The 16,583-nt window shown below is 29.3% G+C and overlaps 1 protein-coding gene across 1 annotated transcript in view; it reads left to right on the forward strand.

Moving 5' to 3' along the window:
- Positions 1–2,952: 2,952 nt before the first annotated feature.
- LOC129959236 (uncharacterized) overlaps positions 2,953–16,583 on the forward strand; it is a 28,905-nt gene continuing 15,274 nt past the window's right edge. Inside the window, exons 1-2 of the mRNA XM_056072059.1 lie at positions 2,953–2,977; positions 10,017–10,124. Coding sequence (XP_055928034.1) covers positions 2,953–2,977; positions 10,017–10,124 — 133 coding nt within the window. The remainder of the gene's footprint in view (positions 2,978–10,016; positions 10,125–16,583) is intronic.

Here is a 16,583-nt window from a genome sequence, read left to right on the forward strand (position 1 = left end):
GCCTGATAGATCTATTTCGATTAGCATTTTTTGTAAATTTCTCTTTAGAATTATTTTTATTCTTCTAGATATTAAATATTTTTCAACGTATTTCTCTAATAATTGGTTTCTCATGGTACTATCATTAATGGAACTTAGTACTTCTGTGCTATAATTGTTTTGATAATTGTGTTTATTTTTCTATTTCTGTTACGTGAATTAGCATTATTATCTGGAATATCTTCATTACGTAAAAAAGATCTATGAATTGTTTTTGTTTACCTTTTTTATATTATAGCATTTTCACATACGAAGACAAATTAGAATTTGGTAAGACAAAAAAGAAAAAGACAATCACTGAAACTACGTATCAATAGATGATATATATTTAGATATTCAATTTTATTCTTAACACTTGCTTTCAAAATGACAAGACTATATAATGATTTCAGATCATTTTACAGCCGAATGATTATGATCAACTTCTACATCTAGAAAAAAAATCCTTCTTTATTTAAAATTTAATACTCTATTCATTAATTTGAACAGTGCTAGACGATGGAAAATATGCGCAGACGCGCGTTCTTTTTCAGTACATCAATTACACAGGAGTGACCAATAGATTAATCTTAGGTAACTAAAAATAAATCAGTGTTACTTTGCAACTAAGTATTCGACTCATTCTATAAATTACAATTTGGTGCATTTTTATTTTTCCTTTATTTCTTTCAAACAAATCTAAGCTAATTGTAAGAAATTATAATATTTCAATGAAAAAATTGAAATTTTAATTTTTATGAAGTTAATATGGTTGAAAAGAGTGAATCAATAGCATCTAGAATTTGCAGAAGTGTTTAGTCTATTAGACGTGAGTTATCGAAGGTAGGAACATTGCTTCCATCATAAAAACTAATGATTTAGTTTCGGATCTTGCATATAAATATTAAAGAAAAACTTTTTTCCATCCTAATAATTTAGTAAAATGGTACGTTTTTGTTTGGAAAAGGCAGAATGTTTTAATATTTTGATTTGTTAATACTTTTCAGCTTTGCTATAAAATATAAACATACGAAGCTGGCATAAGATCGCGCGACACCTGGTGTCGAATGGAGAATTTTCAAAAAAAAATTTCTTCATTTATTCATAATTTTTCTGCAGCTCTAGTCTTTTAAAATCGAATGGTATAAAAAGTTTTATATTAAAAATTTACCATGTTACATAATATGAAACTTTTGTTATTAAAACCAAGAGTAATTAACATTACTCTTTTCAATAAAGAGATACCTCTCAGATACTTTAATCTTCTAAGAATGGTAGAGTTATCCGGAGCACTCGCCTTGAGTAGCAAGGCTATCTCCATGATCCTTGTTAATACAAAGTCTGGCGTCATAGAAAGCCCTTAACTTTGAGTGTAGATGGTGAGCTGCATTTTAGAACTGGTCGAGGTGTCGTCAGCATGGGTCTAGAGAGAAGAGTGGAATGAGCAGAGTCCTCCGAAGAAATCGTCGCCTAGCAGGTGTGGGAGAGAGGGTGTGAAGTCCCAACCAATAGGAAGGTAGTTGTCAGGGGAGTGGGAGAAGGTGATGCAGGAAGGTTTGCTGGGTTCAGTGTGGGATAAGCTATTGTTCGTGGGCGTCCAATCAGGATGTAGGGTTATTGCAGAGGAATGTCTTAACTTTTGGAGGGACTTAATCGATCAGGGCGTTGAGGATAATCATCTTTTTCTCTTCTTTACTATTAGTTTTTCTTGCGAGTTTGGCTGCTTCCATTAATTTGGGGAATTCTTTGAATATATCTCTAAGTTCTCTTAGTAATTCCATGGTTTCTTGGAGGGAGGGGAATTCTTCATTTACTATCAAAATAGGCTCCGCGTTCTGTTTTCGAGGTGTAGGGATGGGTTGAGGGTCTTGATTTCTTCTCACTATTTCTGAATTAGGGCTGGGATTTCCTTCCTGAGCTCCTTTTCTGAGTGTCTCAGCATATGATTTTCTGGGTCTAATAGCTGGTGTTGTGGACGGGTAAGCAGGGCACCCCTTCCACGAAGCCAGGTGTCCTTTTTCTTTGCAGTTAATGCATGTCGGTTCAGGGATTTTTTCCTTAATGTTGCATTCTGCTGTAGTGTGCTCTCCATTACATTTAATGCAGCGCGGCTTACATCAGCAATTTCGTGAGCTATGGAAGAAGCCTGAGCATCTGAAACACATCGGGGCTTTGGGTGGTTTCCGGTAGGACTCGATCTTAATTCTCATGTATGATAGATTTCTAAGATTGTAGATATCTTTGTAGTTTCCAGTTTTCTTGATTTCAACTAAGAAGATGGGATGGAAGGTCTGGGTTCTGAAATTTCTTAATTGCGAGATGCGTCCAATGTTGTAATTAAGCTCTTCTAATTCTTTTTTGATTTCCTCCTTGTCTTTATTTCCTGTCAGTCCCTTGATGATTATTTTGATGGGTCTATTGGAGGGGTCTTCTGATAAGATGTATTCTTTTTTCTTATTGTTGAGGATTTCTATGACACCAAGTCTGTCCTTCTCAGAGGCAGTTAGTATTTTGATGTATCCGTTGGAAAGTTGATTTTCAGTGTCTGGATATTTCCTACATATTTCTTGTAAAATTAAGTTGTAGTCATCTGTCAATTTTAGATGTATAGGGGGAGATTCTGTCTTTGGCTGCTGGGCTTCGTTTTCAAAAATTTGAAATTTATTGGTTGTTTCTATTGCAGTGCTTTCTATTGATCTCCTTCTTTTTGCCGTATGTTTTTTGTCTGCCGTCTGGAAGGGTTGTTCTATTTCCATAATATTATTTTCATCTGTAATTGTGTGTAAATTGCAGTTATTTACTGGGCAGGGATTTAAAACTTCAAGCTCTTCCTCTATATATTCCAATTGTAATTTAAGTTCCTTCTGCTTGTTGAGGTCATCTAGGTATTGCTTTGTATGATCCTGGTTGTCCTCAGGCATCTGTTGTAGGGTCATGTCGAAGGATTCAATAGTTTCCTGTAGATATTTTTTTGCTTTCAGTGTGTCTTTGTATCCGCTGGCAGATGTTTTGTTTATGGTCGGGGTGAATGGTGCAGTGTAGGAGTGTGCAGGGGTCTAGTTTTTCCAAAGCTTTTGATTCGGCATCCCGTTTTTGTCGGAGCAAATCCAAGTTTTTATTTCCTACTCTTCGTGCTTCTGCAGAAGCGTAGTGTCCAGACTGTTTTACTACTTTTTCAACTTCAATGATGAATCTTTCTAATTTTCGTTTTGTGCGATCAGATAACATACAATGTTTATAGAATATAGAGGCTGTCTCTCTATTATAGTCGGTGGTATTGCTATACATTGATACATTGCTAATCATTGACGCATTGCTTGAGCATCTGCTCTCGCTGCGTAAGTCTCCTTCCATGGCTGGAGACGGAATGAATACTTTAATCCTTCAGGTAAACCTTAGACATTTATGTTCAAGAAATTTTTAGAAAAAGTAGTAATATTAAAATTTATAAGTGTTCTTATTTTGACTTTTCTTCAGTATTCAAAGGTGATTTTAAGCTTGAGATGTCAAGTACACGGGTTTATAAATGATTTATGTCTAATAAACATACAATATTTTAATAAAATTGAAAAATGAAAAAAAATGTATTTTTTTAAAGATATCTCAAATAAAATTCGTTGTAATACATTTTTTTCTGGAACTTGTAATGCAACGGAATAAGATTAAAAAAAAGCAGTAGAATGCTTTCACTTTACTTTTGAAAATTATTTTTCTGTACTATACTTCGCTTTTTAAAATAAAATTTATTCTAAAGATTCGATTTGCAAGTTTTGCAGTTTTTTGGAAGCGTTAGATGGAAATTTTTGTTTTGTTCAGAATGTACGACTTCAGGGAATTAATTTCTTTCATAAAATGCTCTAAAAAATAAAGTTTTCACATGTTATCTCGAAAATAGCTTCAGATCTGATATTCAGATAGGGTCTTTACCAAGGAATCCTTCCTTCTAAATTGTTGCTTGTTTAAAAAATGCTAAAAGAGAATAAATCGTATCATTTAAGCGTCTTAACTAATGAATATATCTTCCATCCATTTTAATTACTATATCACAACAAAGGATCCTTATGAAAAATTTATGTAATGACATAATGTAGTAATATAACGAATAAAACATATTGCAATGATATTGCTTTCAGACTATTTTCTCGTGATTCAATAAAATTTCCGTTTTCCAGATTTGTATTGAATTTTGAAATTGTAGTGAAGATATGGACTTCACTGAAATTAACGAGTGGAGGGAATTAAACACGATGCCTATGATAGGACAGGCGCTATATCACATAAAGTTAAGATCATACGTTTCCTTTTTTTTAAATTAATACTGAAATCTTTTAAATTGAGCGTACAAAAATAGCATCCATCAGTAGATATTTAAGGTTCTTTCCAAGCTATCGGTATTCCACATCTTGTATATTCAAGCCAGTTAATTAATTTCTTCTATACAAATAGACACAAGTATTCTGTACTCGCTAAGGCTTGTCTTGCTCTTATACAAAAATATGCAATAAGCAATTTCACCCTGAAATCCTAAAACGCTTCCTTCTTCTTTTTTATTATATAGTGGCCAGGAATATAGCAAAAACAATCTGATGAGTTAACATTAGGATATGTTAGTCATTTATCTCAATCGTAGCCACAAACTAAAAATTAAAAAAAAATTATTATTGTAACTGAAAATCATATAAACGCTTGAGAAAATGATAAAGGAAATTGAAGTAAACAGACATGCATTAACAGGCTATTGTTCCTAACTTTTGTTCCTAGATTTCTTGCTGTGCTTACTTGTTACGTATAGTTTGCCAATATACAATATATATAGTTTGCCAATAAAAAAAAATGTTATTTGGAAAAATTTTAAATATAGTATTTAAAATCTATGCATGTTTAATAAAATTATTTAAGTAACTTTTATATTGCTCTTAGGTATAACGTTCTACAGTAATTAGGGATGCAAATTTACTAAATGGAATTTATTACATTTACAGTAATTATCATTCAGAAAACTACTAAAAGTATGAATTACTTTTAAAGAACACGGGCAGATGAAGAAATAGCCTTATTTACCTGACTTCGTTGTCATGGCGATTTTGAACTATAGAGATTGTTTTCCTTACAGAAAATCTCATTTCCCATACAGTTGATTCTATATCTACTTTCATTTATTTTAATGTATTCTACCTGGAAAACCAAGTAACATAAGGAAACCAACTTTAAATGCTTTGCCTGTAGTATCTACAACAGTAATACTTTCGTATCTGGACATCTATGAAGATTGATATTATCTATTTTATTGTTCTTTAATTAACAATTTTATTAAAGTGATTGTAAATATGTGGTGCCACAAAATGATTCTCCAATTTAATTTCATCAAAATTTTATAAATGCTACCAAAACCTTTATTTTATAGGGAGAGCAAAGTGATTAGGTGTCATATTATATTACCATCCATTCAAGGAAAAATGTCTAATGTGTAGTCTGTCTGACACTGAGACTGTTCCTATGTCAGGAAACTTTTGAGTCAAATATTTTATCATATCCGTTGCAATTCAAACCTCTGATGAATTCGGTGGTTTCGCAATGCGATATATATTTATGGTTAAATTAACTTTGAACTGCAAGATGTTTTTGACTTTCCAGTGTATATCGGGAACTGCATCATAATAGTCTGAATAATAATAATAATAATAAAAAGGAAAAAACTTACATGGGTTTTTATTGATTTTAAGTTTCATATTTTTTCAACGAAGATGGCAGTTCCATATAAGGAAACATTCATCATAAATTTAATAAAAGCCGTTTTATCTGAGATAAATTTTTAGGGAACATGAAAAAGAAAAATTAGAAGTATTTTATTTTATAATTAAATTTTTATTGATAGAAGGCTTATTTATGCTCTTCTATTTGTCTTTCATATCACTTACTTAGAAAATGGGCTATATTTCAATAGATGAGGTTTCAATATTATCTAATATTATAACGTGGGAAATTACAGTAATATTTGAATATATTCTTTGTTCATAAACCGTGTTTTCTTTTAATGTAAGCTTCATAAGTTGTTAGCGGTAGGATGTTAATGCATAGCTTGAGTTCACTTCAAACACTTTTATGTAACTCGTTTTTCTTTTTATATATATTGAATTTTGCTATCGATTCTTCATTTACTTCTTGACTTGCTAAAATACTGAATTTTTAACACATGTTTGTACTGAATAAAAATACACTATTTAAATATAATGAAAATTCATCGAACAGTTAATCAATTCATACAGGTGAGAAATGATTCTGCACTGCAGCGCCACCTGGTAGTGAATATGTAAAATATACGAATTTCAAGATTTTATGGCATTTCTTTTAAAGTATTATAAATTAAAAATAGATAAGTGGAAAGTATTTAATATAAAAGAATTTATTTTTAATACTATTTTGATGATCCATTTTACAGCCTCTTTCGATGAATTTATTATCCAAAGAATTAAAGCTATCTACATTTAAGGAGGTCGATAGATATTTTTGTTCGTTATGCAAATGAGAATTTATTTTATTACATACCATATAACACAGGTTGTTTGCTAATTAGTAATGAATGATAAAAACAAAAAAAAATCATTTTTTCTTCCCCAGTGCTTATCTAAAATGTTATTTTTCTTTCAGAAGCAAGATCACATATATCTATAATTATGAGCATCCAAAAATGCCACATGGTAGTGAAGTGGAAAAAATACTAATTTTTATTTACCATAGGTTTTCTAATAATGAATTATAAATTGAAAACAGAAAAGTAGATAATAATTATGATAAAAGAATCCACGTTTTAGTATTATTTGAATGAATATTTTTAAGTCTCTTTCGTTGAATATATAATCCAACGAAATAACAAGCGTCATATTCATTGGTTTGACTGATTTTTTTTTTTGAAATTATATAAATAAGAATTTATTTTATTATATACTGTATAACAAGATTAGCCTGCTAATTAAAGTGAACAAGAAAAGGCATTTTACCTTAAAATTGTTAAATTAAAAGATAAATTTTTTAAGCAGCCAGATTACATACAGTTATGGTCATTAGATATAATAGTATTCAGTGGAAGTTTGATGGAAATGAGTTTAACAGTGGTATTACTTCTCGAAATCTGAGAACGACAAGTACTCATTTGGTTAGAGGATGTTAAAAATTCAATGCATTGCAAATTTCCAAATTCATTTCTTAATGATGTACACGTATGATATTTTTTTTTCTGCAAATTATATTGGAGTGTCATACAATGTAGTCATTTTTATTTTTGTGTTGTTTGAAGATGTGTTTTGTATTTTATATTTACAGGGTAATATAAATTATGAAGAAGGTGTAAAGGATCTTCCCATTTATAAAATATAGGTTAGCTCGCAACAAAATATTTTAAACATACTCTCTGCAGTGTGTGGTTCGAATTTAGGAGGAAAATAATAGCTTATATTTTAGCCGATAAGTGGATAAGGGCCATCGGCTATGTGCAGTGTGTCAACTTCACATTTTCTCACAAATATTTTCAACCGTAATTTACAAAATTGAAATATACTAATTGTGCGACGTAACTTATCTCGTTGTCGTCCAAAGCATGAACTGTTTCTTTTTAGCTAAGATATTTTACGATATTTCCAAGATTCTATTTGATATTTGGAATGCAACACAATGGCATTACAATATTGTTGTGTATTTTGTGCTAGCATGGATTTTTTTCTTTTTGTAATTGAAGCAGCGTACTCCGAGGAATATGTGTAAAATATTTGGCAGTTAAAGAGCTTATTTATTTTGAGAGATCGAGCCTAAACACCTTATTTAATTTCTATTAATCTATGTAATATAAAGAAAATATTTCCATCTTGTCTATTTAAATGTGTGTGTGCTTGTAACAGAAATAATAGCTAATTAAATATAGTGTCACAAATAGTGTGAATTAATTTTAAGACTTTATTTCAACAGCGACTTTTGTTATTAATTTTCCTGTCTTCGTTGCTACGATGATTCTGAGCTATAGATTTTGTTTTCCTTAAAGAAATTCCCGTTTCTTATACAGTTGAGGCTAATACGGCAATCGCATATTTTCATGCTATTCTGTTTGAGAAAAGAGATAACAGAAGGAATCCAATGGTAAATGTTTTCTCAGTCATATGTACAAGAGGAACACTTTCGTACTTGATATGTATGATGATTGTTACTTCTACTTTATTTTTCCTTACTTAGCAGTTTTTCTAAATTGATTAAAAATATAGGATACCGCAGATTGATTCTCCAATTTAAATTTATCAAAATTTTATTAAAGCTAACATAAACCCTCTTTTATAGGGAGAGCGAACTCATCAGGTAGTATATTACATTACCATCCATTCAAGAGAAAGCGTTTAATGTGTAGTCAGTCTCATTGTGGCTATTTCAGAATACGTTTGAATATAATATTATATCATTTCCATTTCAGTTCAGACATCTTGTGAATTCAGTGGTTCGAATCCAAAATTTCGGCAATGCAATGTATGGTCTCGAGAAATATTAGAATTGTTAGAAAAAAGAAATTTTTAACTGCAAGACCTTTTTAACTTTACAGTGTATCTCGGGAACTGCACATATTACAATATAATCTGACTAAAAAAAAATAGGAGAAAAACTTGCATGGGTCTCTATTGATTTTAAACTTACATTTTTCTTTCTTTCAACGAAGATTAGTTTCATATAATGAAATTTTTATCAGAAGTGTAATGAAAATCTTTTTATCTGACATGCATTTTTAGGGAACGTAAAAACGAAAAATAAGTTGTAATTTAACATTATTAAATAGCCAATGACATAAATTTTATTTATGTACTTCTTTTTGTCTTTAATATCGCTTAGTTGGAAGATGATGGACAAAAAAATTTGATAGATGAAGTTAAAATATTATCTAGTGCTATGATGGTTGAATTTGGAAATCCCAGTCATATTTGAATATATACTTTGTTTGCGAAGCTTGTTTTGTTTTAACGTAAGCTTAATTAGTAGTTAGCTCTTGAATGTTCATGTATAGTTTGAGTTCATTTCAAATGTATTTATGTAACTAGTGTTTCTTATTTATATATATTGAATTTCTCTATCGATTTTTAATTAACTTCTCTATGTGCTAAAATACTGAATTTTTAACACATGTGTGTTCTGAATAAAAATATACTATTTTAATGTTTTGAGAATTCATCTAACAATTAATTCATATAACTGAGTTTTGATTCTGCACAGTCAGCGCCATATGGCAGTGAATTTGAAGGAAAAAAAGTACTAATTATAAGATTCCGTGGCATTTCTTTTACTGAATTATAGATTAAAAACAGAAAAGTAGAAAGTAATTGATATAAAAGAATCTACTTTGGAATAGTGTTTTAATGAATAATTTAACACCCTCTTTCGTCGAAATTATTATCTAACGAATTGAAACAATCGTAATATTTTGTAGGTCGATAGGTATTTTTTTTTTTTTTGTTCAAATTCTGCAAATAAAAATTTATTTCATTACATAAATTATAACAAGCGTTGTTTGCTAATTAGTAATAATTGAAAAAATAAACATTGGAATATTTTTTTCCCAATGCTGATTTAAAATAATATTTTTCTTTCAGCAGCTAGATTATATATAGCTACTGTCATTGGTGCCCATCAGCGCCACCTGGTAATGAATTTAAAAATAGAAATTTTGAGTTTCCATGTCTTTTCTATTAATAAATTGTAAATCGAAAACAGAATAATAGAAAATATTAAAGATAAAAGAATCTACCTTTTTACTTGAATGAATATTTTTAAGTCTATTTCGATGAAATTATTATCCAGCGAAATAAAACAAGGGGCATATTTAGTTGTTTGACTGATATTTTTTGTTCATGTTATATAAATAAGAATTTATTTTATTATATACCGTATAACAAGACTATCCTGGTAATTAAAGTGAAGAAGAAAAGGCATTTTACCTTTCCTTCTATGATTTCAAAGGTTATTTCTTTCAGCAGCAAGACAACATAAAACTACAGTCGTTAGCTGTAGAAGTACTCTGAGAAAGTTTCATGGAACTCAGTTTAAGAGTGGTATTCCTTCACTGAAACTGAAAGTGATATGTAAGTACTTATTTCTTAAACGAATATTAAATACTCAATATATTCCAATTTCTAAATTCACTTGTTTTTAATGCACATGTAAATGATAACATTTTTCAGCAAATAAGGTTGGAATAACATGTAATGGAGTCAATTTTATTTCTGTGTTTGTTTGAAGATATGCTTTGTATTTTATGTTTACAGGGTGATGTAAGTTAAATAAGTGTTCAGTCTCTCCCCATACAAAAAATGTAGGCTAGATCCCAATAAAATACCTCACTTATATTTTTCTGAGTGTGTTGTATGGATTTCGGAGGAAAAAGTAGGTAATATTTTGTTCGATACTAGGATCATGGCTGTGACCTGTAAGTAATTTACTGAAACAAAAAAGTATTTGACTTCTTTTCCCTGTATAAAAAATAGAGGCAACGTTTTCTCATAGACAAAGATTTTAGTGAATATGACACTAATTGTTCTTAGACCGAATTTACTCGTGAAACTTTTACAGAAAAATAACTTTGTACCTGCCGCGCTCAAAGCATTTCAACAAATAAATTCTTCTGACAACTGACTTGTTCTGACTGACACCTTCATTCTAAAACTATCCCATGGAATGACTGTGCTTGTTACATTATATTTTTTGAAAACAGTTTAATTTGTGTAGGAATTTAAATCAACTGGCAGTGAGAGTCCTGAAAAACTTGCACATGCAATTCATTAATAAAACTGCAATTGCACAATAATAATACACATGCAATTAAGTAACTTCACATTTTTCTACTAAAAGAATATTCTTTGAAGAAACTTTATAAAAATAAAAATTATAGAAATTCAGTACTTGTCCTTGTCCTCGGAAATATGAACTATATCTACTGTAGGATAACTCTACGATTCTGTTTTATATTCTATATACAGTGCGTTACCATTACAATATTGAAACAATATTGTTGTCCATTTTGTCCTCTCCGGAACTTTCTTCTGAAATCGAAATCGTGTAGTGGGAAGAATATGTATACAAAATTCTGTAGTGAACCAGCGTTTATTATTTGGCAGAAGGTGACTAAACACCTTAGTTAATTTGGATTAATTTGTATAATATAATGAATATATTTGCAACATGACTGTCTAAATATTCATGTGCGTGTAGCAGAAATATTAGCCAAATTATAAAGTTAGACATGATGGAAAGCAGATATATCTAGCGTTATTTGAGAAATCGATCCCAATTTCGTTTGGAACTTGCTGTTATTAAATCTCCTCTGAACCAGAATTACATTTAAGCAGATAAACTACCCCTACGCTTAATCATATATGAAATTAAATCCTTCTTATGAATAATTCTACTATGCTGTGGATTATCGCTAGTGCACATGTTTTAAGACTATTTACTGACAGCTTTAAATTTTTGCATTTTTTCTAACAAGAAATTGTATATGGCAGATGCATTAATAATGGTTACTTTTGTGTCACTGGTAGTAAATAGTGTTTCCTTTGTATCTTCTCAACACTAAATCTATTCTAATAAGGATGGGCAGTGTTTCGGCCACAAAATAAATTATTTGTGCATTAAAATGTTTTGAGTTCAAAATTAAGATTCAATATTTATTCGCAGCTACTAAATATGAATGCAAATAAATATTTTACTTAAAAATGCTTTAAAACGTTTACGAAATTAAAACCTTTAGAATAAGACTGGAATGAATTCAATTTTATATTTTACTTCTTCATAAAGGAGACATTAGTGCTAATTAAGAAGTTATCCAATAAATAATTTAATTTCACACTTTCGTAAATCCTAGGAAATATCTCAGAATATGTAGTTCAGCTTTATAACAGTTCTTTTTATATATTTAGTTTCTTGGGCCTCTAGATTATCTAAGTGGAAAAGTTCTTTCAAGTTTCAACTTTCTTTTATTACTCCAAGAGGGTATTTATTATTCTGATTGATATTTATCTTGCGAAAACAATTATTTTTAGAGGTTGTATTTGCCATTTATAGGAATATTTGTCTTGCGTCATCTATAATTTCATTTTTTATTTTATTTTCGTCATAAAATATTAGAGATTTATCACATTCGAATACTCTTTCCTTGGAAATTGTCATTGAAATCACATGAGGCAATAAACTTCCATCAAATGCAAAACTGGTTAAAGGTTCAGAGAGGATCCACTCCAAGTAGAAACTTTTGTCTTTGATTCACTAGGTCATTAATATAATTTAACTGGGAGGAATTTCCAAGTGATAGGTTTTAATATCTTTTGAATCGTACTGGCTGTTTATTTCTAAATAACTATTGTCAAGATTGCTATTGTATAACAATATACAAAGAAGTTTTTCAAACATTGAAAATATTCTTAGGAAAGAAAGCAAATTTACCATTAAGAAGAGAAAAAGATAAAAAAATTTAAATATGCATATAAATTCTTTTCATTCAATATAGTGACTTTTCTCGAGGAAACGCTGAAATTTGGAAAGATGGAATAGATATCGCCACTGAGAATAGGTCTGTCGTTAATGTCTTCTATTGTTACTTTGTTTATATTCAGTCGTGTAGTCTTGTGTAGGCAACACGTAACTTTCATACCCTTCCGAGCTGTAATAATTAAATTTATATGTATTTTTTTTTTATTGTAAATGTAAAAATGCTTTTGGTTGAAGCAATTTATTAAAAAAAAAAATGCTTACGACTTAATTGCAACTTAAATAGCTCTTTCCTTTTTCTGAAAATAATTTCTCCCATGAAACTTATTTCATAGAAAATATTTTAGATAACAATATATCATGATTAATTATGAGGCAGCATAAAATTCCTACAGCAACATATATCTGCAATATAATATGAATTTGTATATAAATTCAATGTTTTAAATGATGTTGCTTTGAAAATATCTAAAGTACGTGTAATGATTCTGCAAAATAAATAAAAATAAATGTGATTTCTTATTTCCAAAAATAAAACAATATTTGTCCTAAAAATAATGTTGTATAAGGAAGATTTATTTTATCGTTTGCATGTTTAAGTAACTGGTGAAATTCATATTAGTAAATAATCCTTTTTAATATTCAAAACCGTGATAGATCTATTTCGATAAGCATTTTCTGTGAATTTCTCTTTAGAATTCTTTTTATTCTTCTAGATTTTTAATTCTTTCCAACATATTTCTATAATAATAGTCATCTCATGGTAGTATCATAAATGGAACTTAGTACTTTTGTGCAATAATAATTTCGATAATAATGTTTATTTTTCTGTTTCTTTTAAGTGAATTAGCATTTTTGAAAATGATTGCTTTAGCCCTTTAGTGAAAACAAAATATATCCTGTGTCGTATTTATTTTAGCATTTTAAATGGAGCATAAACAGCTTTTAAAATGTTGAATATACTTGTTTGATTTCTAAAGCAAAATAATTGAAAATTATTTAACATTAATTTATGAAATTTATTTAAAACGCTGTTGAATTTCATAACTTGAACAATTACTTAACACTATTTTCTGATTAAACAGGGTATTAGATTTGGTTATAGGGCTGATATAATTTTTCTTCGATTTCGCAGCATTTTTTCTTTTTGCATTTAGTTTGACATTCGTTACCACATTTACACTTATACTAATATCGTTCCTTCATCCAACTGTGCATCATCGAAAAAATGTCTTTCTCTACTTGATTTTTTTCAAAAATTTAATTAACCGCATTTTCTTTTACATGGAATATCATCATTATATATAAAAAAAATTCTTAAATTTTTTGCCTACGTTTTTTTATATTTTTTCTTGAAGCAATCTTTAGCATTTTCATATACGAAGACAAATTACAATTTGATAAGACAAAATAGAAAAAAGGCAATCACCGAGCATACGTATCAACAGGCTATACGTATATATTCAGACATCAAATTTTCTCATCACTTGCTTTCAAAATGATGGAACCATGTAATGATTTCAGATCATTTTACAACCGGAATGTATGTTTAACTCCATTATACGGAAAATCTAAATCCTTCTTAATTTGAAAGTAAATATTCCATTGCCTATTTAGAAATATGCCATACGATGTGAAATATGCGCATACGCACGTTCCTTTTTAGTACATCCATTACACAGGTGTGACCAATAGATTTATCTTAGATAACTAAAATTAAGTCGGTGTTACTTTGCAACTGAGCATTCGACTCAGTCTATAAATTACAAGTTGGTGCATTTTTATTTTTCCTTTATTTCTTTCAAACAAATTAAAGTTAAGTATAAGAAGTTATATTATTTCAAGTAAAAAATTGAAATTTTACTTTGTATGAAGTTAATGTGATTGAAAAAATTTATGAGCGCAACAGGAATATTTCAAATTTGCAGAAGTGTTTAGTCTATTAGACGTGAGTTATCGAAGGTAGGAACATTGCTTCCATCATAAAAACTAATGATTTAGTTTCGGATCTTGCATATAAATATTAAAGAAAAACTTTTTTCCATCCTAATAATTTAGTAAAACTGTACGTTTTTGTTTGGAAAAGGCAGAATGTTTTAATATTTTGATTTGTTAATACTTTTCAGCTTTGCTATAAAATCTAAGCATTCGAAGCTGGCATAAGATCGTGCGCCACCTGGTGTCGAAAGGAGAATTTTCAAAAACAAGTTTCTTCATTTATTCAAAATACTTCTACAACTCTAGTCTTTTAAAATCGAATGGTATAAAAAGTTTTATATTAAAAATTTACCATGTTGCATAATATAAAACTTTTGTTATTAAAACCAAGAGTAATTAACATTACTCTTTTCAATAAAGAGATACCTATCAGATACTTTAATCCCTCAAACTTTAGACATTTATAAATAAGAAATTTTTAGAAAAAGTGGTAATCTTAAAATTTGTAAGTGTTCTGATTTTGACTTTTATTCAGTATTCAAAAGAGATTTTAAGCTTGCGGTGTCACGTACACGGGTTTATAAGTGATTTATGTCTAATAAACATACAATATTTTAATAAAATTGAAAAATGAAAAAAAAAAATTTTTTTTCAAGATATATGAAGTAAAATTCTTTGTAATAAATTTTTTCCTGGAGCTTGTAATGTAACGGAATAAGGTAAACAAGCAGTAGAAGGCTTTCACTTTACTTTTGAAAATTATTTTTCTCTACTATTCTTCGCTTTTTAAAATAAAATTTATTCTGAAGATTCGATTTGCAAGTTTTGCAGTTTTTTTGTTTTTTTTTTGGAAGCGTTTGATGGAAATTTTTCTTTTGTTCAGAAAGTACGACTTCAGTGAATTAATTTCTTTCAAAAAATGCTCTAAACAATAAAGTTTTCACATGTTATTTCGAAAATAACTTCAGATCTGATATTCTGATCGGGTCTTTACCAAGGAATCCTTCCTTCTAAATTGTTACTTGTTATAAAAATGCTAAAAGAGAATAAATCATATCATTTAAGCGTCTTAACTAATGAATATATCTTCCATCTATTTTAATTACTATATCACAACAAATGATCCGAAACGAAAATTTATGTAATGACATAATGTAGTAATATAACGAATAAAACATTTTGCAATGATATTGCTTTCAGACTATTCTCTCGTGAATCAATAAAATTTCCGTTTTCCATATTTGTATTGAATTTTGAAATTGTAGTGAAGATATGGACTTCACTGAAATTAAGGAGTCATTGTCTGGGTAGAAAAAGGATACTCGCTCTTCCTAATGCCAAAACCAAATAAAAGATTTGCCAGGAGCTTATAATTTTTCATTTGTCTGGAAACGATTCTTAGGGACGAAGAGAGTCTCCGTCAAACCATTTAATTTAGATCTGGTAAAATGTTTAAGATCTCATTTGCCATATATATCATTATTATTCTCATGTGGGCATTGTGTGTCAAAATCTTGATACATATTATAATATATCCACAGGATATGGAATTAAACACGATGCCTATTACGGACAGGCGCTATATCACATAAAGTTAAGATCATACGTTTCCTTTTTTTTAAATTAATGTTGAAATCCTTTAAATTGAGCGTACAAAAATAGCATCCATCAGTAGATATTTAAGGTTCTTTCAAAGCTATTGGTATTCCACATCTTATATATTCAAGCCAGTTAATTAATTTCTTCTATACAAATAGACACAAGTATTCTGTATTAGCTAAGGCTTGTCTTGCTCTTATACCAAAATATGCAATAAACAATTTCATCCTGAAATCCTAAAACGCTTCCTTCTTTTTTTATTATATAGTGGCCAGGAATATAGCAAAAGCAATCTCATGAGTAAACATTAGGATATTTTAAAGTCATTTATCTCAATCGCTGCCACAAACTAAAAATTAAAAACATTTATTATTGTAACTGAAAATCATATAAACGTTTGAGAAAATGATAAAGGAAATTGAAGTAAACAGACATGCATTAACAGGCTGTTGTTCCTAACTTTAGTTCCTAGATTTCTTGCTGTGCTTACTTATTGCGGATAGTTTGCCAATATACAACAA

This window comes from Argiope bruennichi, chromosome X1, assembly GCF_947563725.1.
Source record: "Argiope bruennichi chromosome X1, qqArgBrue1.1, whole genome shotgun sequence".
In the NCBI taxonomy this organism is placed as follows: domain Eukaryota; kingdom Metazoa; phylum Arthropoda; class Arachnida; order Araneae; family Araneidae; genus Argiope; species Argiope bruennichi.